The sequence below is a fragment of the Eleutherodactylus coqui genome, chromosome 3 (genome assembly GCF_035609145.1).
Source record: "Eleutherodactylus coqui strain aEleCoq1 chromosome 3, aEleCoq1.hap1, whole genome shotgun sequence".
NCBI lineage: Eukaryota > Metazoa > Chordata > Amphibia > Anura > Eleutherodactylidae > Eleutherodactylus > Eleutherodactylus coqui.
The window spans coordinates 138,653,908-138,669,183 of NC_089839.1; the positions used below are offsets into that span (position 1 = coordinate 138,653,908).

The window sequence follows — 15,276 nt, forward strand, 5'->3', positions numbered from 1 at the left end:
GCACACCACTGTTCGTCGGTCGTCCACATTCTCATTAAAAAAACTCCAAACCTTCGAACACCTAGCCCTCTGCATGGGAGCTTGCTGCAAGGAGGTGCTGTGGGGAACAGTTGGGGGAGTATTTGCTGTAGCCCCGCTTCTCCCCCTGGCCACCCCACTGCCTCTTCCAACGTGTTCTGCTGCAGCACTTGCCTCCCCCTCAGAAGCCCTGTCTTCAGTAGGCTTAGCAACCCAGGTGGGGTAAGTCACCTCATCATCCACCAGCTCTTTCTCTAACTCCTCAGTCTGCTCCTCCCTCAGACTTGCTGCCCTAACAACAACCTCATCATCATCCACAAATAGCTTTTGAAACACTACTTGGAAGTCCCCACCCTCATCACCCCGAGTCCGTGAATAGACCAAATTTTGGGCATCGGTGACGACAAACTCATCACGTGGCTGATGAATCGTTTTTTTCCAACTCAGGGCAGAGACCTGAGAACAGTTCTTGGGAGTATGCCTGTTCTGAATCTCTCCTTTTCCTGGAGTGACCAGGCTAGGATGAAGGAGGAGGAGTCTGAGGATTCAGAGGTGCAGTCCCTTGGCTGGCGTGAGTGGACTGCGTGGAAGACTGGGTGTTGGATAAAGTACTGAAAGCGTTATCCGCTATCCACGTCAGCACCTGATCGCACTGTTGTGCTTAATAATGGTCTACCACACGGACCTGCAAAATGTGAGATGAAGCTGGGGAACGGAGATACGCGGCGCTCTACTAATACCTCAGCAGCAGGCACAGTTTCACCCTGCCCAGGACCTCGGCCTCTGCCCACACCCTCATTCAGATGCCCACGTCCTCGACGCTTACCTGTAGTCTTCATATTGTATAATTCACTTGGACTAATTGCCATGCGAAATGCAAGTTATTTTGCGTACGCTTATAGGCCAAAATAGACACAAACCGTGTATACTGTTAGATTGCAGAGATTGACCGCAGACAGACGCGGTTATATACTGTAAACTACAAGTAATATAGTGTAGATTCACAGCACCAACACACAGGTATATAGCGTATGCTTTCAGCAGGCAAAAAAGTAAAAAAAATTTAAAAAATGATAGGAAGTAACAAAACTATCTACTCTGTGTACACCACTAGCAGTATACTGCATAAAACAGGTAACAATGTGCAGTGTACAGCCGGGATGCTTGAGAAAAAATTTGTGCGCCATTACTGGTAACAGCCAGCAAAAATGCTGATGCACACAATGAGAGTAGTCCTAGAAAGGACTGTTGGTTTTTGGAGCAAGGATCCCTGCCTAACCGCAACCTATTCCCTACACTAACGCTTTCCCTATAGCAGCAGCTCTATCCCTCAGCTTATGCAGCATGTGTGAGGCGAGCCTCAGGTGACCAGAGTGTTTATACTCGGTCACCTGATCAACCCAGGCAGTCACTGCTAAGGATGTGCACAGGGGTGGCACATCACAGCAGGAAGTGGTAAAGCCTTCCCTGCATATTTATTGGCTAAAAAAATGGCACTAAACATGCGGGAAAAGGAGATGAAGTTTTCTCGAACACCAAGTGGTGCTCGGCTCGAGTAACGAGTACATCGAGTAGGCTAATGCTCGAACGAGCATGCTCGCTCATCTCTAATCATTTAGAAAAGAGGCAAATGGGGATAAATGGGTGGGGGGGGGAATTAGAAGTATTGTAACTTATTACTTTGACTATGCAATGTAGAATACGAATGAAATCAGGGTAACACTAGAGAAATTTAACTCTTTCCAAAATGATTTTTTTTTAATTTTACAAAGAATAAACTTACATCAACAAAAGTAAACAAGTTATTTGATTGCTAAAAAATTAAGCCAATTAATCTTTTCTCAGAGGAACAGACTCCTCTCTTATACCCTCCTTGGTGACAATGCTGATCTTCAGGGCATCTCCTGTGTAGACATCTCTTTCCGCTGCAGAAATAAACACATCTTTCACAAGTTGTATCGCCTTCTCCAGGGTCAGTGGAAGCTGTTCCACATTTTGCATGTTCTTGTATCCAATCTATGAAGAGAAGCATAGAGTTTTTTGCAAATTGTCAAAACAAAAGCCTTAAAGAGGCCACGAAGAGCTTGAGAACTCATTCATATTTAACAACTGCTCCTAAAGACATTTAAGTACCCTAGCTGAAAAAATATATATATAAGTCAAATATACCACCTCTCTCGCCCCTCACTATATTAATGTATTTTTTTTTTGTTTTTTATTTAACCCACAGTGAAAAAAAACAAATGATCTAATTCTGCATAGCTTGCTTTACAAAAAAAAAAAAAGTGGTCAAAAAGTTATATGCATCATTAAATTGTACATTAAAAAAGTACAATGCATTACCTACAAACAGAAAACCCTCACTTAGCAGTGTTAGTGGGAAAAACAAAAAGTTAGGGGTCTTCAAATACAGCAATAAAAAAAAAGTATCACAATGTCTAGTGGCAGCGATCCTGGGTTCAGCTTGCAAAACCTCAAATCGAAAGGGGATCATGGGACTCATGATTTAAGGGTAGAATTTAATCAGAAATGGCAGAAAGGACCACTGCTGCATGCCCTGGGTAGTATTACCACCAAGTCTGGTTCAATTACGCCCAGTAGGCGACTCTCTAAACATCTCTGAATAGGAGTACATTAATTAGGACTACCTGTATGTATCGAAAAATGATGCCATTAAAAAAATACAAGCGGTCTTTTAAATAAGCCCTTGTACGGCCATGTTGATGGAAAAAATTTAAGTTTTTGATCTAGAACTCAGACTGAAAAAAAGATAAAACAGTTGGTCATTAGGGCCTAAAATGGTTTCCTCATTAAGGGGTTAAGATAGATCATCAACATCAGAATGGTTGGAGTCCTCTTCTACAGCCAGAGTGGTCTCTGTCACGTGGCCTTTATACTGCTCGGTCCTAATCAAGTGAAGGGGATAGAGCTGTAGTACCGTGCCTTGTAATACAGTGAAGAATCTGCCGGGCCCTCCAAACAGTTGGACGCCCACTAATTTGATAATAACCAATCCTAACATTTCAGTGAAGATAAACCCTATAACACAAGTTGCTGCCACGTGACCAGTCATAACATCTATCTTTTTTAAAGGTTTACACAAAGAAAGTGATGAAATGATCCAATTAGTAAAACTGACAAAGTCCAACAGCTAATGAAGTAGAGGCTGCTTGTAAGGAAGAGGAAATGTAATCAGTTCAGTATGTTTAGGTTTGCACTTTCCTATAAGCTCTGGCTATAGGGGCACAGTGACTAACAGTACCTTTACATGGGTCATCAGCGCCATCCCATAGCAGAGATTAGTGAATCAGAGGACGGAGGCGGAGTGGGCTGGAGTTTACTAGCATCCACCCGACTTCATACACTGCAAACAAGCAGTTGTTCATAGATGACTGACCGTCTGTTTACACGGGCTGACAGTCACTTGTTTTTACGTGAGCTAAATACCAAGCAACTTCACCAGGTGAACAATTTCTCGCTCAGTGTCCTGCGGTTGCCCGCTTGTACACAGGACGACTACTATCAAAAATTTCCAGCAATAATATGGGCGATAATCGCCACATATCTTTACATTTGTGTACTGCTATGGCTGACATACTTATGTAGGTACTGCTGTACTACCAAACTAATTTGTGTGCAAAAGCATTGTGAGACGGCAGGACAGTTGTGTATGGTGTCCACCATGTGATTGTGTGTGGACAGGCAACTGAACACCATAGACACTGGCACAATCAAGGAGCATCATTTATACAAGTTGTGTCGTGAGGTGACGGCTAGGGTTATGGGTTTAGTGAGAAGCATACATCGATTTTCAGTGGCAGATGCTTCTGATTGAGCCTACTAATTTTCTTCATGCATTGTGGAGGTACAGTGCAAAGATGAAAGAAATCTATAGCTCTTCATGTTCTTCTTAGTAATTATAGGTTATCCAAATTGCAAAGCACTCACTTTAACCAAAATCACCTGTGTGTTAGGCTACATCCACAAAGAAATGCCATGAAAATGCCATAAAGCATGACAGGGGCTGAGTGGACCCCATTATAGTCTAGTCTATGACATTGCTTGCAGCTGCGTGTTTCTGCTATAGTACAGAACTGGCATTTTGTTATTCTGTTCCACCATTGAAGCAGGAAAGAGGAATGCTGATCAGTCCTATGACAGAAATAGCTTCCAAATGACCCTGACTATAATGGAATCAATCAGGCAGTTTGTCATAGGACAGATTGGGCATTCTGGTTTCCTGTTTCCATGATGGAACAGGAAAACAAAGTTGAACGCTAGTGTGAACAGAGCCTTCAAGGGGTTTTCCAGAAAAAAAAAAAAAAAAGAGTGTGATGACCCATCACCAAGATAGGTCATCAACAGTTGATTGGCTGCTCAGAACCCTAGCTGATCAAGCGCCTAACAGCGACGCTGCTCCGACCCACGTAGTGGCCGGCATTTGTAACTGCAAATTGATTTCAATGAGACCCCAGCCTTCAGATACAAGTGCAGACCACTACACAAGGGTCAGAGCAGCAGCTTTCGCATCAACCTCAGTGTATTCGTGTATACAATTTGACTGTAATAATAATTGGGTAACAAACTATCAAGATCAAACTAGAAGAGTATATTAAAGTCCCACGGAGCTGGTGAGGAGTCAAATTCTCTAGAAACTCAAAATCAGTATTTCTCACCGTTCAACGTAGGAATGAAGGAACAGCGGATTCAAGGAGATTTCCTACTCGCCATTCCAAGAAAACGCTTCAAAAATTCATCCACATGGCTCTTAAGTTTTTAGTTCTGCTGATGACAGGTGTCCACAAGACGCGATCCCTCAAACGGCACCCACTAAGGGAAATAATTACACATAGCACAGCACCGTCTGGAATAAACTTTACATGAATGGTCATACTTCTTTCATTTAGAGTGGGTGCCGTTTGAGGGATCGCATCTTGTGGACACCTTTGTCATCAGCGGGACGAGAAGCTTAAGAGCCATGTGGATGAATTTTTGAAGAGTTTTCTGCGAATGGCAAGTAGGAAATATCCTTGAATACGCTGTTCCTTCATTCCTACGTTAAGCAGTGAGAAATACAAACTGCAACAGTAATTGGCCAAAGTAAACAGCTTTAAGAGTTTAGAATATTTACTATAAGCAAACTTTTACATAACTACCAATAATACCTGGTTATCTAAAAGGGGCTGAAGCATGGCACTTGCAGAACCACCAGCCTTGTATCCATCTCTCTGGTAGGATCCTACTGGATCAAAGCTGTAAACGGCTCCTTTACCTAAGAGGAAGAGTGTGATGTTAAAGTCTTGATCTTTAAAGAGAAGTTTCACATATATACAACATAAGCCAACTCCCTGCACAAAAATAGTACATTGCTATATATTTTTCTTTACCTGTCTTTCTATAGATCTCTAGCTCACGGCAATTAATATTTAGTGTGTAAGTGCTGCTCATTGTCTAGGGGACTCCAATCACAGACTGATAAGATCTATGGTAGGATTATCACCACTCATGCTGAAAAGGGTCTAGCAAAACTTATTGCAGTCCTATACACCAAAAATGCTGGAAAAGGGGTCCTTAGAAGAGCTCAATTAGTGGGAGTGAACCATAGTCTTTACATAGATCTCTGCATCGGCTCATTCACGAGTGTAAGTGTATTGCAGTCCGTGAGTATGCAACGTATTCACAGACCAATAATAGCCTATTCCCTGCATATTTCAGCTATTGGTGCATGTGGGGGGAGAAAGGGGGGGGGGGGGGTTTGCACTTAAGGTCTGCGTATTCATACATAAAAAGAAAAAAAAAAAAAACAAACACTCATTCCTTGTGCAGATACGTATGCATCATGCACGTTCACTTCAATGGCCCATTTTGGTCTGTAATTAAACAAAAATAGGATATGCTGCTTATTTCTGCAAGAGACTGAAAAATCTTGTGAAAAATATGCATTTGTGAATAACCCCCATTGAAATCAAAGGTGTCTACTCCGTTTTAACACCCATGCGAATGGACCCCAACTGTGGGTTCACATAATGGAAAGAGAATATCTTTATAAAGTGAACTGCAAGCAGGAAACTGGAACATGCAGCGAGGACACTTTGAAGGCTTGTTGCAGCTTCCTGACCCTTTATACAAGAGGCTGGGCAACTTCTTTAAAGTACCTAATGGGAGTGGGCAAATTCATATTCACAGCAGCATCCTAGTAAACTCCCGGGAGTGAAGTTCAGCAGGGACTGAACAGCCGGCGGCAGCAGAGGAGTGTGGGGCGGTGAGCAAGAGCTCTGCTACTTTATTACCGCAGACTGAAGAGGTTTTTGGAAATAATGCCCCCAGTAACTCCTTTAACATGGGCCAGTCTTACATAAAGCTCTGTAGAAAGTTAGAATTTGGTCTCAATCACTAAATGAACTAGTAATGAAAAAAGTCACCTTCTTCATCAAGGCCTCCAATAATATTGTACACATAGTAAGGAAAGAAGCGTCTTGAGTAGAGGATGGTGGAAAGCATTGCAGCGATAGCTCCGCTCGTCATGGTCTTATTATTGGAATGCTTGTACATCTTGAAAAGGAGAAAAGAAAAATACTACAGATTAGAATGGACACAAAATGTAAGGTTTGTCACACAGTTGTGTGTTACTTTCTGGTTATACACACTCTGGGGATCATGTTACTGTCATCTAAAATGTACATTTTCTTTTAAAGAAAGATAGCCCAACAACTAACGCAATTCATGACAAAACCGACCAAGACAACATGTTCTAAAACGTCAGTATGTCCAACCAAAAGGCTACCAGAGTGCTGCTGCTCCCGGACTTCCAGAAAACATTTTGCTCAGATCCTCTTCATACAACAAGCACCCGATTTTGGCACAGGGTAAAACCAAATCCCCTTTTCTAGACTTGCTTTGACGCACCACACAAAGTGGCATAGGGTCTTAGAAAATACGGTGTTCGACCTCAATGTGCAAATGGGGTCCAATATATAGAATATGAAATATAGTTTTAATGATTCACCTTTAACCTAGCTTCAATTATTTTAGTCAGTGTGAGGCAGTCCCCGTGAAAGCCACTGCAGCCGATGACCGTTTTGTCTGTCCTATGGAAGGGGAAAAAGAAAAAAATATTACACACTTATTGTTGCTGTCCAGACACTGGAAGGTATACAAGACAAAAGGGTACAAAAAAACAAAAAAAACACATCTTTGAATGTGGGATATTAGTGGGTGATTTGTTGAAATACTAAACAAAACTATAACAGTACTTAATGAAGAGCAGCAGTTTGTGAAGGTATATAATATGGGACAGCGATTTAGTCAGACTCAGCCGCTTGTGTACGGCATGATGTGCCTAGATCAACGTATGGGTGTCGGCAACACACCAAGTATGAAAACTGCCCTGATGGCACATGGACCAAGGTTACGGACACAATGGTTAGTGTTTACGGACATAATGTTTAAACTGTCGTGTGCTGCTTTTCTGATGAAAAATAATATTGATTCAAAATGCTAAAATAGTAAACTTCTGCATATACTTAATGGTAAAATTCTTCAGCATTGCAATAAGTGGGTTTTCTGACATTTATCTCCTATACACAGGATAGGTGATAAATGTCTAATCACTGGGGGTCTGACTACTGGGACCCTCAGTGAACCAGAGATTTGCACACCCTGAATGCGCCATATAAAATGGTGTGGGGATATACGCGCATGACCACCGCTCCCATTCACTTCTATGGATGGAGGAAAAGAGTGCTTCAATCTCCCTCTGTCCCATAGAAGTGAATAGAGGTGGTCACACATGGGCATCAATGCTCCTCTCACATGGGGAATTCTGGGAGCACAGGTATTAGCACTGGTGTCCCAGTGCTCGGACCCACAGCAGTAAGACATTTAGTACCTTTTATGTAGATAGGTGGTAAAGGTCATTAGTGGGAAACTCTTTAAGGCCGCTGGCAGATGAGCATCCTGACCGTGGGAGTCCTGACCCGAATTATGTACATCACAGCAATCTACGACGCTCAGAGTCTGAGTCAGGCAACTCACGGTAAGGCGGGGGCACTCATTCGCATAAACGTCATTTGTCACCGGCCTTAATGCCACAGATTATATCTTCTGTGACATCCGTTTACACACCAGTGTGATGTCCGCCTCGAGAGGAAATAGGCCAATCAGTGACACGTCATATATATCAATGTCACTACAGTGGGCAATTACTGTCTGGTCTGCTCACATGACGTGTCATTATTACAGACAATACTTCATCACAATGGCATCTAAAAAGAGATGCAGCGAGGTGTAAAGAGCTGGTGGAAACCATACAATCCCTTATCCAGTATGTGTGTATACTGGTTATTGTCTCTGTGTACTAGAATAATTGTTCCAGTGATTATGCAGTTATGCTGGGCTAGACACAGTTTGTCATTTTGGGTAATAACCACTTTTTCTTGCAGGTGCAATGTCCCTTTAAATGTTCAAGGCTGATTATGCTAAATTTGTATGCTTATAGGTGGGCACCAGGGTAGAATGGTTTCTTGGATGCGGATGGACACTGAAGCATGACACAGCCCAGGATCCATTCACGGCACAGTCAAAGACTAAATATAGAGCTACTCTGAGCACTTCTGTGAGTTGTGACACACTTAGCAGTGGACTGTGCTGGATGGAAGTCACACGCATGAACCAGCCTGGCCTTCAAAAGGCAGAGTAGGGCCCAGCCAGGAAGCCACGCTAGAGCTGTTGAGGACTTGTTGGGTGGTGATCTGCTGCCCTGCTGTCTTGTCTCTTGCTGGCTGTGGCCTTGCTCAAGTCTGCCAAGCTTGAGGAAGACCCTTAATTGGAAGCGTTATCTGGAATACTGAAATGAACTGTTACTTGGAGAGAGACTGAATTGTGGACAAAGCAAACCCCTGCTAAGTACTGCTGTTGTGACCAAAGACTAGAGTTTCAATCAAACTATTGCCACTAGCAACCACCAAGCTCTGTACTGTAACCATTACACCATTCATCCTTGTCCTCTAATAAGGGTCAAGGGCCAAACAGATCTGAACCCCTTATGAGGGATTCAGAAAAGAAACTATTAAAAGTTCTTTTTTTTAGCCCAGGAAAATCCTTAAATGGGTTGTCTTGCGAAAGCAAGTGGGGTTAAGCACTTCTGTATGGCCATATTAATGCACTTTGTAATGTACATCGTGCATTAAATATGAGCCATACAGAAGTTATTCACTTACCTTCCCTGCGCTGGCGTCTCTGTCTCCATGGCTACGTCTAACTTCAGCGTCTAATCGCCCGATTAGACGCGCTTGCGCAGAAGGGTCTTCTGCCTTCGGGTCTGTCCGGCAGCAGCGGCGTTCTGGCACCGCCCCCTTCTACGTGTCATCGCGTAGCTCCGCCCCATCACGTGTGCCGAATCCAGCCTCCTGATTGGCTGGAATCGGCACACGTGATGGGGCGGAGCTACGCGATGACGCGTAGAAGGGGGCGGAGCCAGAACGCCACTCGTGCCAGACCGAGGCGAAGGCAGAAGACCCTTCTGCGCAAGCGCGTCTAATCGGGCGATTAGACACTGAAGTTAGACGGAGCCATGGAGACAGGGACGCCAGCGCAGGGAAGGTAAGTGAATAACTTCTGTATGGCTCATATTTAATGCACGATGTACATTACAAAGTGCATTAATATGGCCATACAGAAGTGCTTAACCCCACTTGCTTTCGCGAGACAACCCCTTTAAGGTTAAAAAACACATTACAATTTCTGAATCCAGCGCTGGTTCCATCACCGTTTGTGCCCTCCATGCAGTAAACTACATGGTGATGGAAAGGACTGAACCTGGACGGCACCACAGAGGAGAATGTTTAAGACAAAGACCTCCTTGTTCTCTCCATCTCAGTTTCCATCCATCCGTCTTCTACACTAGTTTCCAGCACCACAATGTTTTGTGTGTTGAAGCCGGAAACCAAGATGGAGCAGCGCTGAGAGGAGATGGGGGAAGAACATTTAGAGGAATACAATCCAATAACCTTCCACCGCAGATATTATGAAACTTACAGTTTGTAGCACTTCGGGGTGTCCCTGCTGTGGATTGAATAGCCTTCACTGAGTCTGGTATCTGATGCAACAAGGGCAAAATCCTCCCCTGCAAGAGCCAGCACCGTCCTAGAAGACAAAGATCAGCCATTAACATCTCTTCCCATTCATGTTTTAGGAACAGTGAAGTCTGTGGGATCAAAGAAAGAATAGAATCCAGTCAGTGTTAAATGTGTTGTGTCAGTCAATCAGGACCCTCCAGTCACATCCGTATAAAGCCCCATTTACAATTAACGATTATCGCTCCGATGTCTTTTGAGCGATAATCATTGCGTGTAAAGGCTTATTTAGACTGGAGGAATGTTGGGCAAATGATGCCCGACACTCGGTCCCCGCACATACTCATTCTCGTGCTGCTGCACAGGAGCTAGTATTGCTGGCTTACAGCAGGGAGAGTACAGGAGATTTCTCTCCTCGCGCTCCCCCACCCTTCTCCATTGACTTAACATAGCAGCTGTTCAGTATTGAACAGCTGCTATGTTATGTCCATGGAGAGGGGCGGGGGAGCGCGAGGAGAGAAATCTCCTGTAATCTCCCCACCGCCCTATTGGCTGCTCTGTGAGCAAGCCAGTGATACTACCTCCTGTGCAACAGCACAGGAGCAAGTGCATGTGGGGACGAGTGTCAGGCATCGTTTGCCCAACATTCGTCTCGTCTAAACATACCCTAAATGCTACCATTGTTTGCTTTGCGGCCAGCTAATAGCAGGGACCCCATGCTGTGATTCTCCATGGGAGCGCTGATAACATTGTTCCAAATGAGAACAATGGAGCTGTATGCAGATACCGTGGTTCCCCGAAAATAAGACAGTGTCTTATATTAATTTTTGTTCAAAAAGGTTTAACTTTTTTACATGTATAGCTGCCTGGACACTATTTAAATTGACTTTTTTAATTAACTGTTAGCAGGGCCTAATTTTGGAGTAGGGCTTATATTTCAAGCATCCTCAAAAAATCTTAAAAAACCATTTTGCATCCTCAAACATTCTGGAAAATCATGCTGTGTCTTATTTTCAGGGAAACAGGGTAACAGACCACCCGCTGTTATCTGCGTGCAGCAGGGAGCCTCATTTACATCCCAATGAAGCCAATAAGTTGCTAATGGACATTAGTGCCCATTAGTAGTTTATGCAAAATGATCACTAAAACGGTCATTCGAGCTATATTTTGAGCGATCATCCTTGCGTGTAAGTGGGGCTTTAGACAGGAGAATTCAAGCAGTGTTTTTCTGTCCCTCAGAAGTGATCACACAATGGAAACAATAGTTATAATGAAACCCAATTTACATCAAGATCGGGAAATCAATGTTCACTCCACCCTCTTGCAGCAGGACGGGCGAGTGGAGCCGTGAGCTGGGCAGCGATGCTGGAGTGAAGCATAGCATTTTTCTGACCACAACTGTCAGATGCCATTCTCCTGGCATCATGGTTCCCGGCATCTGAGCGATTATGCCATGAGAACTGCACCTGACCACCGCGGCCTCCGATTGGCTGCGGCGTTCAGGTTGTAGGCGTTTTTAAACAAGGATCGGGAGAACCGCGGTGCTGGATCGGTGGGGCAGAGGACGGGTAAGTACTGCTGCTTTATTTAAACCCATTAGCAGCAAAAACCATTTTCTGGTTACTTCCTGAAATTTTAATGAAAGCTGCCGATATGTGAAAACAACAAACATGGCATTACTTACCCACCCCCGACGATCCAGTGCTTGCAGCCCTGCGATTCTCCTGGTCTCCGACAGCGGAAGTGAGGGGACAGCTGCCTGGCAATCAGAGGTTGCAGCATCACCAGTCAGTGATCCTGCCATCATGGCACCCCAGATGAGCGCCGATGCCAGGACAATGGGCAGTGACGCTGCGGCCCCCAACTGGCAAGCAGTGGTCATCTGACTTCCACTGTCAATAGGGACTTTGGAAGCCATAGAGTTACAACGCTGGCACACTGAGGATGGGTAAGATGTACTGTGCTTCTTGTTTTCACATAACTCTGCCTGTTCCAAATGCAGGCAGACTTCAGCATTAACCCTTTTTGGAAGAGAAAGAGAAAGAGAGAGAATTTATGTCAGACTGACGGAGGGAAACTACAATTGGGGAGAGAGCTCAATAGCTGCTTGCTGACCCTACCACCTCTTGGGGCGCACGTGATGTGGGATGTATGGAAAGTATTGCAGCAGTCTCATGTAACATGTGGAGGCCGCCGTACATACATGTAGGAAGCCATAGTAACATAGTATGCAAGGCTGAAAATAAGACTTGTGTCCAACCAGGTCCGCCTGCTAGCTGAACAGTCACTTAAGATGCATCTACACACATGGACGATCGCTCAAAATACATCAGAAACTGACAGTTCTGAGCGATCATTTTGCATAAGTACTAATGGGTTAATCAGCCCATTAATAGCCAACTAGCTTCATTTGCATCTTTTTTGAGAACAGCAGGTGGTCTGTTCTCTAAATACATTGCTATTGTTCTCCAGCAGGACAGCTGCTGAAAGAATGTCATCAGCATGGGGTCTGTCTTATCAGTTCCAATTTTAAGTTGAGCTAAACTCAGTGATGGACAAAAAAATGCAGCATGGGCGCACATTTACACACAGCAATTATCACGCAAAAGATGGCTTTTGAGTGATAAAGCCCTTTTACACACAATAATTAACAGAGCTGATTGGGGTCTCCTATTACCCTGCAGCTCTGCTGTAACAGCTGGCATCCCAGTCACATGATCGCTGGGTCACAGGCTGATAATACTTCCACTTTCACTTCTTTGTATGTACTGCTATGTACTCAAGAAAGGAGAAGGCAAAAGGTGTTAAAAACCAGCTTTCCCTTCTCCTCCAGGTTCTCAGCTGTGACTAACAGCCAGGACTTTGCCTGCTCCTGCTTGATTGCAAGAGAAGAGGCTTTAACACCGAACCCAACATGTAACAGTGAGCCCCTCCAGTACCGCCCCCCCCCTGTAGTACCCCACTAGTAACAGTGATCCCCTCCAGTACCGCCCCCCCTGTAGTACCCCACTAGTAACAGTGATCCCCTCCAGTACCGCCCCCCCTGTAGTACCCCACTAGTAACAGTGACCCCTTCAGTACCGCCCCCCTGTAGTACCCCACTATGTCACACCGGAGTGATGGCAGTCGGACGAATCGTTCTGCCATTCCCAGTAAACAGTCGTCTGCACGGAGGATTACACGTTACAGGCTGGCCAGGGCTCATGGCTGCGGCCCCCCCGTGCTCGGCGGGGGATCTACCGGTAAGTCAGCCCGCCGGAAAGTACCGGAGAGACCAGCCACCCCGTCTCACCCGCCGTTGAAGGTGTAGGGGTTGAAGCGCCGCTCTGCGGGCCCGCTGTGGTAGTCCATGCTGGGCGGCGTGTGCTCGGGCCGGGCGCGGTATAACAGAGACATCTGAACACACTGAGCTGCTGTATCACCGTAGAGATGGCGGCGGCACTGCTTCCGGCACTCTACTTCCGGCCCTACTGCCCCGCCCACCCGCGGCCGTTGAGTGCCTGCTGTGATCGTCGGCCGGTGGGAGCCGCTCTGTCACTGACCGCTTCTGGAGTGACCCAGCAGGAGATGCGGGGAGCCTGACCTGGCGAGCGAGTTAGGGGTTAAAAACATCAGAGTCCTTCACACCACGAAGCCGACCCTCAGGAGCAGTCAGGGGGCAGCGGGGTGCGGGCGGTGTAGGAGGGCTGGAGCAGAGCGGGGAGGTTAGAGACAGTTCAGGAGAGCAGAAGAGACGGAGGAGAACTACACAGACGGCCACACAATGTGCTTCACAGCAACACAGGGGCGCAATGTCAGACGGGTACACAACATACCAGGTACACAACATACCAGGTAGACAGGTACTCAATGTACTTCACACCAACACAGGGGCGCAATGTCACACAGGTACACAACATACCAGATACACAACATACCAGGTAGACAGGTACACAATGTACTTCACACCAACACGGGCGCAATGTCAGACGGGTACACAACATACCAGGTACACACAGGTAGATGGCCACACAATGTGCTTCACAGCAACACGGGCGCAATGTCAGACAGGTGCACAACTTACCAGGTACAGACAGGTAGACGGGTACACAATGTACTTCACACCAACACAGGGGCGCAATGTCAGACAGGTACACACAGGTAGATGGCCACACAATGTGCTTCACAGCAACACAGGGGCACAATGTCAGACAGGTGCACAACATACCAGGTACACACAGGTAGACGGGTACACAATGTACTTCACACCAACACGGGCGCAATGTCAGACAGGTACACAACATACCAGGTACACACAGGTAGACGGGTACACAATGTACTTTACACTAACACAGGGGCGCAATGTCAGACAGGTACACAACATACCAGGTACACACAGGTAGACGGGTACACAATGACAGACACATACACAAAAAACAGGTACGCAAAGAGAGGTGCACAGAGACTGTTGCACAAAGATAGAGAAGTACACAATGCCCATTACACCAAGACAGGTACACAAAGACACACAGGTATATAATGGCAGACAAGTACACAAAAACACAGGTGCACAGAGACAGATACACGTACACAATGCCAAACAGTTACACAAAGGCAGACAGATACACAATGACCATTACACCAAGATAAGTACACAATGACACATAGGTATGACAGACAAGTACACAGAGACACACAGGTAAGTACAGACAGGTGCACAGAGACTGGTACACCAACATGTACAGGTACACAAAGACAGACAGGTACACAATGACCATTATACAAAGACCTACATGGAAAACAAAGACAAGTACTCAAGGACCAACAGATACACTATGACAGACAGGTTCACAATGAAGATTACACAAAGACACACCGCTATACAGTGACATACAAAGACACACAGGTACGCAAAGACAGGTACACAAACACATACTGGTATACAACGTCAGACAGGTGCACAATGGCCAGTACACCAAGACAGACACACATTAACATACCAGCTACACAAACGTAGACAGGTACACTATGACCATTACACAAAAATTGGTACACAATCGCCATTACACAAAGACGGGTGCACAAGGACAGACAACTGTATAATGACCATTACAGCAAGACAGGTACACAAATACACACAGGTATACAGTGACAGAAAACTACAGAAAGACACAGGTATGCAAAGACAGGTACACAAAGACAGACA

General features: G+C 45.3%; 1 protein-coding gene across 1 annotated transcript; it reads right to left on the reverse strand.

Moving 5' to 3' along the window:
* Positions 1–1,749: 1,749 nt before the first annotated feature.
* On the reverse strand, positions 1,750–13,535 carry PSMB1 (proteasome 20S subunit beta 1). The gene is made up of 6 exons (XM_066596148.1): positions 13,384–13,535; positions 10,054–10,161; positions 7,025–7,106; positions 6,441–6,570; positions 5,184–5,290; positions 1,750–2,034 (listed from the first exon to the last, which is right to left on the reverse strand). Exons 1-6 carry the CDS (start codon positions 13,485–13,487, stop codon positions 1,849–1,851), a joined length of 717 nt encoding a protein of 238 aa, XP_066452245.1. The 5' UTR covers positions 13,488–13,535; the 3' UTR covers positions 1,750–1,848.
* Positions 13,536–15,276: the final 1,741 nt, after the last annotated feature.